This window comes from Choloepus didactylus, chromosome 10, assembly GCF_015220235.1.
Source record: "Choloepus didactylus isolate mChoDid1 chromosome 10, mChoDid1.pri, whole genome shotgun sequence".
Taxonomy (NCBI): domain Eukaryota; kingdom Metazoa; phylum Chordata; class Mammalia; order Pilosa; family Megalonychidae; genus Choloepus; species Choloepus didactylus.
This window is the reverse complement of record NC_051316.1, coordinates 34,168,909-34,185,273: the sequence shown is the minus strand read 5'-3', so window position 1 is coordinate 34,185,273 and position 16,365 is coordinate 34,168,909. Positions and strand designations below refer to the sequence as shown.

At 38.8% G+C, this 16,365-nt stretch overlaps 1 protein-coding gene across 2 annotated transcripts in view; it reads left to right on the top strand.

The window, feature by feature from the left end:
• Nucleotides 1–16,365, top strand: part of LOC119505660 (spermatogenesis-associated protein 31D3-like) — a 201,772-nt gene that overhangs the window by 153,258 nt on the left and 32,149 nt on the right. For both annotated transcript variants that reach the window (XM_037798509.1, XM_037798510.1), the window contains 2 exons: nucleotides 10,927–11,058; nucleotides 14,946–15,002. In XM_037798509.1, the coding sequence (XP_037654437.1) occupies nucleotides 15,000–15,002 (3 nt within the window). In that variant the 5' untranslated portion in view covers nucleotides 10,927–11,058; nucleotides 14,946–14,999. The remainder of the gene's footprint in view (nucleotides 1–10,926; nucleotides 11,059–14,945; nucleotides 15,003–16,365) is intronic.

Below are 16,365 nucleotides of genomic sequence, written 5' to 3'. Positions count from 1 at the left end.
CACCTTGTATCACAAACATGATGTTTGTATGTGTGCCACTCCCATCCCAGCTAAGTTGTAAGAGCCAGGGAAGTCCGTGTTTTTCTTCCTCTGCCGCCTCCCTGGGCAAAGCACAGGGCCTGGGGACATTGTATGCCCTGAGTCATTGTGGTGAGTTTAAAGATAAAGTAAAATATTTGCCCAGCCTTTGAAGCTTGGTGGTGTTACATCAGTACTGGGAATGAGTCTTCCCTTTGCAATGATGTTTTCTCACATTATCGTGGAAAATATTAACCCTGGAGTCAGACGGCTTGAGCCAGGCCTGTCTTCTTAGTGAATTCTTACAGCTTGGTCAAGGCATCTGAGGACTTTGCTTGCATTTCCTCATCTATAAAACAGCAACAATAATATCCATGGACAAGCCATAGTGAGGATCAAATGCAGCAATACGTGTTATCAACTAGAAGGTATTATGTTGATTTCTTGTATTTAAATCAAAAAGGCAATTCATTTTTCTGGTTGAACATAGAGTTATACAGAACATGAAAAATGACCTTTAAATAGAAAATTTCATTCTTCCATTATTCAGGGAGTCTTTTTTCCAAGATCAGACCAAGATTTTTCTGGGGTGTGTGTGGAGTGGGGGTGTGGTGGGGTGGGGTGTGTTCACATTCTCCGAAATTTGGAGCAGAAAAAATCCATACATTTAGTGCCATTTCCCTTTTCTTAAATGCTGATGAGAGAGCAGCATGAGTGCCAACCTTTCAGACTTTGAAGGGATTTGAAGCTTTATCTTGGTTTGATGGTTTAAAAAGAAAATCAACCAGAGGCACGTTTTCTAAGCCTTTGTCCGGGCCCTATCCATTAGAAAAGTGTGAGCTACTGTTCTGTCGAAACTAATTAAACCTTAAATGTATAACCAACTCTCAATTACCAAGGTTAATGGGACTACATGCATACATAATTATATCTTACATTTATACAGTGCTTTTAACTTCTTCAAAGCACTTTTCACTGTATTGCATACATAAAACAGATGGATTTTTTTTTTGAAATCCACAAATAAGGTAAAAAAGAAATCATGGAATCAATAATTTCAACTTTGTACCTTTCCAAAGCTATTTGAGGTAGTAAAATTGGCTAATAGGACTTTTCATCGCTCTATTCTCTTCCTAACTCCTCTCAACTAAAAGTGAGAAATGACTGAAAGTTCTGGAGCAAGGAAAAAAAGGAGCCAAGGGCCTAGAACTTCCACAAACTACATCGTTAGCTTGTGTAATTATGAATAATTGACTGACTGTGTGCCTATATCCAGAAAGACCAGAAATGATGACAAGGTATATGAAAGGGCACGTGAGTAACAGGCAGTGTTTACTGGGCTTTCGTCATTGTTATTCACACAGCAAGCACTATTGAGTACCTGCTGTGTGCCAGGCATTGTCCTCAGCAAAGAGGATACAGCAGTGAGAGACTCAGGCAAAGCCACCACTCTCTCGGAGACAGCCTTCTTGAATGGCAAAGACAGGCAGTTGACAAGAACACAAATACACAAGCATGATAATTTCAGGTAGTGCTAAAGCTCTGTGAAGTCCATAAAAACAGAGGGACTTACATGATGGTGAGTTCTTTGGGGCAGGGATGCTGTTTTAGTTAGGATAAGCCGGGAAGTCTTCTCGGAGGAGGTGGTCTTTGAACTACAGCCCGCAAGAGAAGGAGGCTGCCCTGTGTTAAGTCTGCTGAACAGGATGATGGAATGAATGAACTCAGCTCACCAAGTGTGCCAGAGGGAGGGACGGAAGTCAAGGCCGCTCCCGGCTGTGTGGTTATTCATTTTGTATCCTTTCGCTGATATTCCTAAAACATCTGTAGGAGCCCTGATTTATTGCCTCTAAAATGAGGGTTGCTAATACTGATCACCTTGGCTGGGGTGCTCTGAGGAATAAGGGGTCAACAGTTGCAAGGAGCTATATAAATGCTAAATAATGATCCCAGTAATAACCTTTATTAAAGTCAGCACTGGGATCGGCAGCTCACACTCGGATGCCTTAGCAAATGTGGAAATCGATACAGCGGCTCCCCACACACACCAGCACTCTCCTTTAAAATAGAAGAAATAAATGAGCCGATGATCATGATATTCAAAGTGGTTAGTGATCAAATAAGTGTCTTTAGAGAAAGCTGGTATGTGAAGTGTCAAATGGGAGTAGCAAGATTATGGCCCATTGCAGCAGCGAGCAGGTAGAGGGTAACTGATAAATGCATTCGTGTGCTTGCTGGTGCACGTGCTGTCCGCTCCAGGGTGAGGTGCTGCCACCACCACAGGCACTGGCAGGCAGAAAGGAGGAAGAGAAAGAGCTGGATCAGCAGCGTCTCTGCCAGTAGCCCCATCTGGCTCTCTTGGCCTTGCTAAGCCTCCTCTAGGGGGAGGACGGAGAAGCCAGTACCAAGGGGCCCTTCCTTGGAAGGACACCAAGGAAGCGGAGCGGGAGGGAGGAGGGGGGTGAGCATTGCCCTTTTCCTTTCTATAATGAAATATCCCAGAGCCTGGAGAGAGTTTAGTTGTCTTTTACCTGCCTGCACAGTTAGGGATATAAATCCATCACCTTGGCTGCTTCTCCTCCTTCCCCCAAAGCCTCTTCTCAAAATATAGGATACCACCATGAAAAATGAATTCTTTTTTCAGGGTCCTACCATCTCTTTAATATAAATATACATGTGCCTGAAGATGCTCTTCTACCCCCCGCCCCCACGTTAGCAGTCGTATTATGTGGCTATATAGACACACAGGCACACGGAAACATGCAGCCAATGCCTTTGTTAAGCCCTGGCTCAGCTGTTGCAGAAGTGCCTGTAGAGTGTAGAACATATAGCAGATATTTGCAACTTACTGTTTCTTCTCTGAAAAGCAGGTAGAATGAGAAGAGAATAAAAAAAGAAAATACACACAGTATCAACATTCGATAGCATTTTCTGTGGTACTCAGATTAAATACTCATTTTATAGCTGATACCTAACACTTGACATTTACTCCATGGTGGTTGGGCAAGTCATCACTTTCCACTCTGAGACACGTAGAATCAAGATGAACCTGTGGGGGCTCAGAGCCCCCACTACATACATCGCTTTTTGAGGCTTGACTAGAAATTAGGGCAATTAAAAAGAATATGGTAAGGTTACCAGGGGCCAAGTGGGAGAGGGGAATGGAGAGTTGTTGCTTAATTGAGTACAGAGTTTCTGTTTGGGGTGATGTAAAAGTTTTGGTAATGGATGGTGGTGATGGGAGTACATTATGAATGTAATTAATGCCACTGAGTCGTACACTTAAAAAATGGTTAAAAGGGCAAATTTTATGTTCTATATATGTTACCACAATAAAAAAAATTATGGCAAGGTAATCCTATTCTTTAGGAAATTATGGTTTAAATTGGAGTGGGGAAGGGGGACAGAGCAGAGGGGATCAAGATCCTCAAAAAAAAAATCCAATTTTTAACCAAATGGAATAATTAAAAAATGTTAAATACACTGGGATATTATATTTAAAGTACTTGGGGCTGGCATACTGCATGGGATATAGTAAATGCTCAGTAAATTTTCTACTGATAAGTAAGGCATGGCATTAATTTCGTTCTGCAAGTGTCTGAGGTGGCTTGTACCTGAATTCATTTATACCGTTCGTTCAAGCGTTTTCTTTCCCAAAATGGTCAGTGGAGGCATCTGGTAAAAATTAACCTCAGGAGATGTGGTCATGGCCAAATCAGTCTGGACTAGGTTGGCTCATTAGCAGGAATGCCTAAATGCCTTCCCGATTTTGTTTGGTGAATATTTTTAATGGACTTGGACTATCAAGATGGGAAGGAAAGTTATAAGGGGCGAAGGTAGTTACTCAGATCCTTAGCTTTTAAATTAAGCTAACTTATACCCAACAAAAACCAAGAAATAGTTCCCAGCTATTGTCTTGGACTCTTTATTTCCATTTTAAACATATTCTTTTTTCCCCAATCTCTATTTCAGGTTTTACAGAAATTAACATTCTTGACTTGATGCTTGACGTTCTTGACTTCTTTCTCCCTCCAGCTTCCAGCTCTGTGCTCACCCCTTAGGACTTGATGACTAATTTTGGCTTTTCTGCTTTTAACCTTTGGTGCTCCTTTGGAAATGCGTTGTGTTTATTTTCTGGCTTTTTCTACTTCTGGCTGCTCAGAGGTTTTGACCTTACTCAGCTAAGTTTTGATCCCGGGACCTTAGGCTGGTTTTGACCTGTCTTGGCTGGCTTTGACCTGTCTCAGTGGCATCTGTGCTGGGCTGGACCCCTCCCCTGGATGGGATGCGGGGCAAGGGAAAGAATCAAGCAAAAAAACCAGGGAAAATTTCTGGCTCAACTCAAACTGTGCAGGGAACGGAGACCTTGCTGGGTGAACAGCTCCACCCCCTCATTCCTTTTTTTTTTTTTTTTTTTTTTTTTTTTTTTTGTTCCCTCCTGCCTTTGACTCGAAATATTTCAGTTTATTGTCTCCACCTTCTAACTAGTTGATCCTCTTCTAGGATCCTTTTGTTAGACTTAAATGGGAGTGAAAGGCAATGATATCCAATAGCCAAAATAAGTTTGATAGCTGGGAGAAGCTGCTGAATCTAGTGTCCTTATAGCTCTCATCAAATGCCATTTTAACCATATTAGTTGGCAAACTGCTCTGACTTGCCAAGGTATCAGTTGGTAAGGCAAGGAATATCTGTCAAATAAGTCAATGAATGAATACCAATTCATAAATGCATACCATTTGTGAAATATTGTATCAGGTACTTTAAATAAAACAAAATGTAAGATTTGATCCTTGGCTTAAGAAGTGCATTTTTTCATCTCCATTCCCAAAAACACTTTAAAAAATATATACCATGGAAGGCCAGACAAGTTTCACTATTTCTTCTGGAAAACAAGACTCATCTCTTAGTACACAACTAGCTTTGTTTTGGCAAAATAGAATGTTAGCAAATCATTGGCTATGGCCAAAACAGAGACCTCTGAGCTAATACACTGTGCAAGTTGATCACCTCATTACATCAGTGGATTTTCTGCATAACTTCTTCATAAACAGCAAAATGCATAAAACTGAAACGAACACCTATGGAACCATTATCCATGTCAAGGGATTCAACTTGGACTTTGCTCCAGAAGCCTCTATTCCCTTGTCTGTTTTAATAATCTTTTACTTGCTTTATCATTTTACTGCCTTTATAGTCACCCCTAAATAAAATTTAGTTTTACCCAGTTTTGAACTGAAAATAGATTGTTTTTTTACAACCCTGCAAAATGTTAATAATAGGGAAAACTGAACATATGTGTGTGAATGGTGTATATGGGAATTCTGTACTTCTGCATGATTTATCTATAACTTTACAGTGCTCTAAAAATAAACAAATTAATAAATAAGATAAGGCAGTGATTCAAAAAAAAAAAAAAAAAGAAACAAAAAATACCTGTGTGCACATTGAAAATTGGATGTAAAACATGAGTGTGTTTTTTTTTTTAAGTAAGATTAAAAAAAAAAAAATTTCTCTATTGGTTACCCAGAAATGTACTTTTTAGTCTTCTTTAATGTTTGCTGACTGCCAGTCAACCTGCTCTTTAATACTTCAAAGGTACCCTTCCAAAGCTGCCTTTGGTCTCATACTAATGCTTTCTTGGATTCAATGAAACTTTGAAGGGTACTGAGCTCATCATGATGAAATGGATGTTGACATTCCATGATCATCATTGTAATTATTCTTAATTTGTACTTTGCTTCAAAAAGTCTCATCTCCTGCCTCCTAAAGTCTGTATTTTCAAAATGGTATCTACAGCTTTAATTATACCTGACAATAAACTGCCCTCACCACAAAGTCTGTTTGATCATGGACCACACCCAATTTACATAATCAGACACCTTCATCTTTACCTTCAGGTATTCTTTTTCTTTTTTTTTTTTTTAAATCCCATTTGTATTGGGCTCCTAAATAGTTACAGTATTAGCAATGATGTTCTTAACTGTTCTTGTAATTATTTTTGTAATTATTTCAAATCAAAGTTGTGAAAATTCACTGGATGCTCGTTGAATTATCTACCAAACTAGGGTGAAATGATACTTTAAACTACTGTGTTCTATGTGTATGATACTTTAACAAAATGTTAATAATAGAATGGTATATGGGGAAAATGTGTCTATTGCAAACTATGGACTATAGTTAATAGTAATGTCTTAATACTAGGGGTCAATACTAGAGGTCGGCTATAGGGGGGATAAGAGGTATGGGATGTTTTGCGTTTTCTTGTTTATGTTTTTTTTAAATTTTTCTTTTTGGAGTAATGAAAACATTTTAAAATTGATTGTGGTGATGATTGCACAACTATGTGATGACACTGTGAACCATCGATTATATACTTTGGATGGATTGTATAGTGTGTGAACATATCTCAATAAAATTGCCTTAAAAACAGAAAACACACACACACACACACACACACACACACACACACAAACAAACCGTGTTCTGAACAAGTCTACAGAGTAAAAACTGAAACGGAACTTGGGCAATCTGATCTCCACAGAGAATCAGTGTTAAAAGTCACTTCAAGTCCAGAATAATCCTGCTAATCACATACCTTCCAATTTAATCAGCTAACATCAGTTTCCATGAAGAAAGGGTCTTTTTATGGTCCTTCTGAGACAGGATTTGGGAAGGCAGAGAGAATCGGGGCAGGCACCTAGTGGAGGGATAGTTGGAGCAAAGGGCTAAAGATGAAAGGAACCAAAGCGTTTATTCTCCAGAAGGTTCCAGGACCACAATGCTATCATTTTCAAGCTCAGAGACACTGCTTTGTCAAACAGAACATTCTGGTGGTTTTTGTTTTCCATGGTTCAGGTTTCATGATGTTTTTTAAAAACATGGCAAGATCCACTGCTCTCTTTTTCCTGTGGATTTTGGACACCCTATTGATTGTAGCTGAATCAATAGGCTCATTTAGGGGGAATCATGGGAAATAAGATAGGCAAGGAGGTTAGGTCAGATTGTGAAAATCCTTACAATGCTAATATTGGACTTTGCCCTTCAGAAGTCATTGGCTTTTTTTTATTGGAGGCACCATGAGGAAAACACGGTGGTTTTGAAGGGGAGAAAGTCTTTAGGCAGGGATACTAGAACAGATCTCGCAATAATTCAGATGTTAGGAAGTAAGTTTGGACTAGGCTGGTGGTGGTGGCAGTAGACTGAAAGGAAAGGGATGGATGAAGCACACATTTTACAGGGAGAATTTGGTTTCTTTCCCTTTTTCTTTCTCCCTTCCTGATTTATTTCCCAGACCATTTAGGCTTTCCTTCATCCCTTGATAGCCTACTTTTTTGGTCCTATTTTTTCACTCTCCTTTCCTTTGCATGCATTTAAAAAAGTTTTCTTATTACCTTCTGTTCTAGTTTGCTAATGCTGCTGGAATGCAAAACACCAGAGATGGATTGACTTTTATAAAAGGGGTTTATTTGGTTACACAGTTAGAGTCTTAAGGCCATAAAGTGTCCAAAGTAACACACCAGCAATCGAGTACCTTTGCTGCAGGATGGCCAATGGCGTCCGGAAAACCTGTTAGCTGGGAAGGCACGTGGCTGGCGTCTGCTCCAAAGTTCTGGTTTCAAAATGGCTTTCTCCCAGGACATTCCTCTCTAGGCTGCAGTTCCTCAAAAATGACACTCTTAGTTGCACTTGGGGTATTTGTCCTCTCTTAGATTCTCCGGAGAAAGAGTCTGCTTTCAATGGCCGTCTTCAAACTCTCTCTCATCTGCAGCTCCTGTGCTTTCTTCAAAGTGTCCCTCTTGACTGTAGCTCCTCTTCAAAGTGTCACTCTCAGCTGCACTGAGTTCCTTCTGTTTGTCAGCTCATTTATATGGCTCCACTGATCAAGACCCACTCTCAATGGGTGGAGCCATGCCTCCATGGAAATTATCTCATCAGAGTTATCACCTACAGTTGGGTGGGATGCATTTCCATGCAAACAACCTAATCCAAACGTTCTAACTTAATCCCTACTAATATGTCTGCCCCACAAGACTGCATCAAAGAATATGGGTCTTTCTGGGGGACATAATACATTCAAACCAGCATACCTTCTTATATAGGATGACTGAATCAGGCAGGCAGGCGCTAAATGGGAGACATGAGTGGAAATTCACTAACCATGAGATTTACTAATTGATTAGAATATATTTTTCTGTTTTTCCTTCAGTTAGAAAGAAGGAAGGAAAAGAGAAGAAAGGCAATGAGGAAAAAAAGAGGAGAATGGAAAAGGGAGAGACAGACTTTCATTTATTCATTTACTCAAGAAATGCTTCTTCTGTTTCCAGAGAAAGAGCCAAAGAGACAAAGAAAACAATACAATAAAATAACTTTTTAAATTGTAATTTTATTGTATTTTTCTGCCTTCTAACTCAATTAGGTAAATACAGTTGCCAGGGCACAGAAGATTAAGTCTCGATAGTTAGCCTCCTTCCCTCCCTCTATGTATATGTTGTTGCTCATCTCAGAAGAGGGGTCTACAGCACTGTGGGATTGAGAGGATCCTCTTGACCAAAAGGGGGAAGACAGATGAAGCAGAGTAGGGTTCCAGTGGCTGAGAGATTTCAAAGGGAGTCGAGAGGTCACTCTGGAGGGTATTCCTATGTGCTATATAGATACACCTTTTAGTCTTTAGTGTGTTGGAATGGCTACAGGGAAATACCAGAAGCTGTCAAACTGCAACCCAGTGACTCTGATTCTTGAAGATGATTGTATAACTATGTAGATTGCATAGTGTGTCTGTGTGTCTGTGAAAACTTGTGGCTCATACTCCCTTTTTCCAGTATATGGACAGATGAGTGGAAAAATGGGGACAAAAATTAGATGAAGAATAGAGTGGGATGGAGGGGATGGAACGATTTAGGTGTTCTTTTTTGCTTTTATTTTTATTTTGGAAAAAATAATTAGGAAAAGTTTCAAAAATTGATTGGTGAATGCACAACCGTATAATGGTGCTGTGAATAATTGTACACTGTGGATGACTGTAGGGCGTGTGAATATATCTCAGTTAAACTGTATTTAAAAAAGTAAATGAACAATGGGGGGGAGAAGGGAAATAGGATGCTTTGGATATTCTTTTTTATTTTTTATTTTAATTTTCATTTTACTTTTTGGGGTAATGAAAATGTTCAAAGTTTGTGGTGATGAAAGCACAACTATATGACAATACTGTGAACAACTGATTGTGCACTTTAAGTGATTGTATGTTATGTGATTATATCTCAATAAAATTGCATTAAAAAAAGAGGGAGTCTTGAAACTTGACTTGCTCAACCCGAGCTAGAAGCATGGGTCTTTTGGAACATTTCCTCTTGTGATACTCCCTTTTGGAACCCAGCCCCATGGGGTGAGAAGCCCAAGGCCCATGGGGCAGCCACATGGAGACGCTCGAGTTGGCAGCCCCAAGTAAGCTTTTAACTAACAGCCAGCATCACCTGTCAGCCATGTGGGAGCACCATCTTGGACATCCAGTCCAGTTGAGCCTTCAGATGACTGCAGAGCCTGCCAACATCTGACTGTACTTCATGAGAGACTCCAAGCAAGAACTGCCCAGCCAATCTCAGCCAATCCATAGAACAATAATAGATATGAATAAAGTACTGGTTTAAGCTACAAAGTCTTGGTGTGGTTTGTTATGTAGCTATAGATAACTAGATCATTTGTCTTTTTTTATTCTTAATAAGACATAAATAATACATATACTTCATCAGATGTTTGAAAGATTCATAATACCACCCAGAAAGAATGTATATTTTCTTTTTGTGGGCTTGTTTTTCTTTTACAATCACTTTATTACTAATTAGCCTTGACATAGGAATCTGAATTGACCTATTCTTGATCAGAAATCTTAGAAAATATTTAAGAAATATTTTAAGCACTATAATATTTTGTGTATTAGGGCAATGTGGTAGAGATGTGACAAGTATAATCAACGTGTAATCAGAAGACGGGGTTTAACTCCTAGTCCTGTCATTTATCACTGTGTGACCTAGGACAACTTATTTAACATCTCTGATTTCTAGTTCCCAGTGCTAAAATGTGTTTGAAAGTATTTAGTAATGCCTGGCAAAACAGAAATATTCAATAAGTGTTAATTTTATTTTATTCTGAAAAAGTCCTTTGTTCCTAAGTGCACCCTTGTTGAAGCTTAGCTCGTTATCATGCTGCTTCCTAAAAGCAAATATTTTTTATTATTTAGCAGATATTTTCCTGGATAAATGTTTCATAAGCACCCACAATGTTGCCTTTAATAGTGTGATCTGTCTTAGTTTTCCTATAGGGATAACTTGTTGAATAGATATCGGGGACTCATTCTGTTGCTAGATTCCCACAAAGGCCTTCTGTGACCACCTTCTTTGGTTTTCAAGAACACCACCCTATTTCACCCTGTCTTGAATGTGGATCCCTACCCGAGTGCAAATGTTCATGAGTTAAGTGCATATCAAATAAGAATTTTAATTCAGCTCATCATATGTTTATGTATTTAAATTTAAGAGTCAAATTGATATAATTGGTAACATTACCCATTTGCTTTGATTTGCTGATGCCAAGTGATTGAAAAAATTTTAATTTAGACGCGAATTACCTTGCTTATTTGAATTGATCATTTTTGCACAATTAGGATGAACTAATTTAATTTGCAGTTATCCTTTCAAATGACTTAAATGATGTGTGCTGAGATCCTCAAGGCCCCATAATTAATGGAGTCTTCCTGAATATTACTGTATCTCATAGGACAGGAAAGTATAAAAATGCAATTTGTGAAGCTTGGAGACCGAAGTTTTCAAGCTTGATTTTGTGTTTATTGGTATATATTTTTTCCATTTGGTTTTGTTCCCCTCACCTCACTGTAGTCTGCTTTATGTTTTTCAGAGGGACCACATTTTGCATTTGGTGATGGAGTCCTTTCTCAACTCATTTCTGTTTTATATCATTGCCATTCCATGTTCAGCTGACATCGAAGTTCTACAAAGAGAAGGCTGGCTACTCATTTGATGAGTCATGGTAGGAATGCCCAAGAAATTTCTCTTTATGGGGACGCAAGTTCCTTGAGCAAATCCTGGTTTTCAATGATGTGTTTTAATCTGCCTATTTATTTGGTAGATTAGTTGGACGCTGTAAACTCAGAATAGCTTTTTTCGAACTGCAGGTCCTGACCATTTAGTGGATTATGAAATAATTATAGGGGTTGTGACAAGCACTTAAAAAAACAATGAAAGAAATAGGATAGAAAATATTAGCATGCATTAGCATGCATTACACATAATAAGGTAAGTAAACTTTCATAAAACTTTTGTATTGTATGTGTGTGGTGGTCTGGAGCTAGGTATCCCAGAGAAAACCTGCTCTTAAACTTAATCCATTTCTATGGGTGTGAACCCATTGTACAAAGGTCCTTTGGAAGAGATTACTTCAACTGAGTTGGGGCCCTAATCAATCAGGGTGTGTCTTAATCCTGTTACTGAAGTCCTTTCTAAGCAGATTGAAATTCAGACAGAGAGAAAGCCATGGAAAGCAAGGCAGCTGAAAGTCAACAGAACCTGGAAGAGAAGGGAGAGGCCAGGAGGGGCCACCTTGTACATTCCCATGTGACAGAGGAGCCAGGGACCATGGATCAACGGCAGCCAGCCACAGAATGCCAGTCTACCGGAAGAAAGCATCACCTTGATGATGCCTCAGTTAGGACTCCTATCGTCAAAACCATGAGCCAATAAATTCCCATTATTTAAGCCAACCCATTATGTGGGATTTGCTTTAGCAATGGGGAAACTAAAACAATGTGTATGAGTTCATGATAAAAAATTATTTTACATATTTTTGTGAGTTTCTGTCCAAAGAGTTTAGAAGCTGCTGCCTTGAAAGTAAAACAGTCTGATGCAACTTTACAAAACAGCAGTTTGGATTGAAACCCTGACAATATATTTGAAATATAAAAGCGTGGATTGTTTTAAGCTACGTATTTAAAAGGGATTTGCAGGGGGTTATTTGTTCCCGAAAAACCCATGCCTGGCATGACTGGGCATTCTCCAAAGGATGAGGATTTTGTTGGCCCAGTAAATGGTAGGAGCTCAACTGCTGTCTCCCTGGGAGGGTCTGAGGCAACAGGTTACTCACCTGGTCTGTGATAATCGTGTTGCCTTTCCAAGGCTGACTTTTGGAAGTCTCGTATCTTACATGACCAGAGTAGAAGGACCCAGCTTCACTAAGGTCTCAGTCATCCTCCCCCATTAGTGGGGCCTGTACCTTACATGGAAGACTGGGAAACACTGACCTTTAACTCTCTTCTTATGGTGGTTAATTTCAGGTATCCACTTGGCTAGGTTATGGTGTCCAGTTGTTTGGCCAAGCAAGTACTTGCTTGAGTTTTATTGTGAGGGTATTACATAGACAGACTTGCATCTTTAATCATTTGATTGCATCTGCAATTAGAAAAGGAGATTGCCTTTAGCAATGTGTGGGGTCTCCTCATCCAGTCAGTTGGAGGTTTTAAAATCCAGAACTGAAGATTTCAGAAATCACAAAGAAGAATTTCTGTCTCAAGGTCAGTTAGTCAGCTTTCCCTTTCCCTGGATAATATTGACTCTCCAGACTTCAGAATCATCTGCCCTACAGAGTTTGTTTGGGCTTGCCAGCTCCCATGGCTAAGTGAGCCAGTTCCTCATAATCAATCTTTCTGTGTGTGTGTGTGTGTGTGTGTGAAAGTTATATATATAAATATATATCCTGTCAGTTCTTTGTCTCTGGAGACTCCTGACTAATATACGTCTTTAGTAGAGAACCTCCCCACCTTTTTTTTCCCATGGGGTCTTGGTAAGATAGATGGTGGCAGCATTAAAGGTTATTTGTGCTTTATACATTCCATGTGAGTCTGTGTTTTTGTGTAAATATGTACTCTTTTAGACAAGAGTTCCATCCCTGCAATTAGAAAGTTAATCCTTAATCAGAGCAATTCAGTGTCAATCTTTCAATTGCTGGTGAGCTTTGGAGAGAGATGGCACATCTTTCTCCAGTTAATGGATGTCTCTTTTAGAGGCTATGTGATATTCTCACCTTAGAGCAGGAAGTGACTCTTTACTTTTCTGTCTCTTGTCCCTTTAAGTTTCACCAACTTCTCACTTTGCAGTCTACCTTTTCTCCTATTAAAATGACTGCCTAGTGAACTCATTAGTAGAATTTGTCATACTGTGTCACTTAACCTTTTCCATCTGCTTATGGCTTTTTAATTTTTTTTCATAGAGCAGCCCAGTCCTAAGTCCTTGTTTACTCTTCTTTTATAATGTTTTTATTTGTTGATTTAAAAAATTTTTATGGTGGTAACATATATACAACATAAACTTTCCCATTTTGACCACTTGCAAGTATACAATTCAGTGGTATTAATTATTTTCCCAATGTTGTGCTACCATCACCACCATCCATTACTAAAACTTTTCCATTACTCCAAACAGAAGCTCTGTACCCATTGAACATTAACTGACGTTTTTATTTTGACCTTACTACTGCTGAAAATCAACCAAACTTCTTCATTACTGCCCCCTCCCTGCCCTAAATCTCAGTTAACTTTTTTTTGTTAACTAGACTTTTTATATATACTCAAGATGTTAGTCAACAAAGATCAAAAGTTCACATGGGATTTTTTTTAATTACACATTTTCAAAAATAGGTATAATTCCTTTCCTAGGGTGCTTTCAGCTGAATTGAGGAAACCAGGTAGGTACATTTGTTACCAGTATTAGAATCGCTCTCTTTTTAAATGCAATTCTATTGAGATACATTCACATACCATATAATCCATCTAAAGTATACAATCAGTGGCTCACAGTATCATCATATAGTTGTGCATTCATTACCACAGTCAATTTTAGAACATTTTCATTGCTCCCCCAAAAATAATAAAAATAAAATAAAAAATAAAAATAAAAAAGAACACCCAAAACATTCCATACCCATTATCCCCCCATATTATTCATATATTTTTTTGTCTTTATTTTATTACTCATCTGCCCATACACTGGATCCAGGGAGTGTCAGTCACAAGGTTTTCACAATCATATGGTCACACAATAAAAGCTATATAGTTATACAATCATCATCAAGAATCAAGGCTGTATTACAGTTCTACAGTTTCAGGTATTTACTTCTAGCTATTTTAACATACTAGAAATTTAAAGGAATATCTATATAAGAATAACCTCCAAAATGATCTCTCAACTCTATTTGAAATCTCTTAGCCACTGAAACTTTGTTACATTTCTTTTCCCCCTTTTGTCAAGAAGGCATACTCAATCCCATGATGCCAGGGCCAGGCTCATCCCTGGGATTCATGTCCCACATATGGGGGAGGGTAACGAGTTAATTTGCAGAGTTAGCTTAGAGATATAGGCCACATCTGGGCAACAAAAGAGTTTCTCTGGGGGTGACGCTTAGGTATAGTTATAAGTAGGCTCAGCTTCGCCATTGGAGAGAGAAGTTTCATAAGGGCAAGCCTCTAAATTGAGGGCTTGGCTTGTTAAATTGGGAGCCCCTATTGCTTAAGAGAACAGCAGGAATTCCCCAGGTGAGGAAGAATAATAGTTCCACATTTTCCCCCAGCCCCTCAAGGGGACTTTGCAAATACTTTTTATTTTCTGCCCAAAATATTCTGGGACGTATTGGGGTGTTATGTTAGCCGATACGGAATAATAATAACTCATTCCCTATTCTAGGTTCCATGAAAATATGTTGTTTAAATAAACTGACCAGACAGGTTAAATTAGATAATGTGCTTAGAATCTGTCTTCAAAATATTTGCTACAGCTCAAATGTGGCCTAGGGTGGATCTCTGTTTAAGGGGAAAGGCCTTATCTTAAGTTGTAGAGAAGATCCTTAGATTGTTCTTTTTTTCTCCACAGCTTTATTGAGATGTAATTCATGTATCACCTTGGATTGTTCTTCAGAGCAGTACTATGGTAAGGATGTGAGATGGTTTCCCAAAGCACCTGACTGATTTTGCCCCAAGCCGCTCCTTGGTTGTAAATTCCTATGATGGAATTTGGTGTTCATTCTAATTCTCTCATTTTAGATAACAGGAAATTGAGGCTCAGAGAGAGGAGATCATCAGGATCATCCAGTCATTTGTTGATTACTTGGACTAGGGTGGTGGCAGTAGGGATGCAAAAAAGTAGAAGCTTCTGCGAGCTATTTAGAAACTGTAGTAGTCAGCACTGATTGTTTGTGGAGGGTTGAGGGATTGGGCAGTATGGGAGAGGAAAGATTTAGAGATGTTGCTTGAATCTTTCGCTCTAGCATCTGTGCAAAAGGGAAGTATTCATTTTGAAGGAGGACATAGGAGGAAGAGTGTATCTGCAGAGAAAGACTGTGAGCTCAGTTCTGGGTGTGTTGAGTTTTGGATGCCTTTGTAAATCCAAGACAATGTGTTACGGTTGAATGTATGTAGGAAGAAAAGCAAGAGAGTGTTGAGTCATGAAAGTTTAGCATAGAGAGTATTTCCAAGAGGAAGTTATTATAATCCATAACTACTGTGATGCCAAGTTAAATAACATGGAAATGTATCCTTTAGGTTTGGTTATAAGGAGGTTGTTGGTGATTTTGGCAAGAAATGTTTCAGTGGCATGGTAGGGCTAGAAGCCAGACAGCAGTGGGTTGAGAAATGAGTGGGAGATGAGGAAGTAGAAGAGGTAAATATATACAACAACAAGAAATGTGGGACAGTTAAGGGGAGAGGAGAAGTAACATTATACTTGCAGTGGAAGATGTAGAAGATGGGTTTTATTTGCTAGGGGAGAGAGTTGAACATGGTTAAGTGCTGATAGTAAGAGGCCAATTTTTCTAGCTCCTGCCTTCTGTCTAAAGTCTCTTTTATTCCTAGAAATCTCTAGGCAGATCTTTTATGAGCATCAGAATTATCTTGCTAATCCATTATCAACTAACTCTTAACAACCAGCTCTTGTTACCAACTCATAAGCCTGTATTCCTGTCTGTCTACTTTCCAGATGCTCCCACTCCCATTAAAAAAAAAAAAAAGCATCTTTCAAATTTGTTAAAGGGGATAAAGAGAGCAACATTAATTTTCTCACATTTCAAACCCACTTGTATGTGAGTTCAAAGTAGGAAATTAACATTTTGGACCAAATGTTAACGCTTTTAACAAATCATCATTTATGACTAATATTAACCACACATTTAATAACTGACTCTCTTTAGAGTCACCCAAGTATTATTTATTGATTACTTATTATAGACCAGGTGCTTGATATGAAGCACCTAAAGATGACCCAAAATTCTTGATTCCACACTTTGAACGTAAATTGC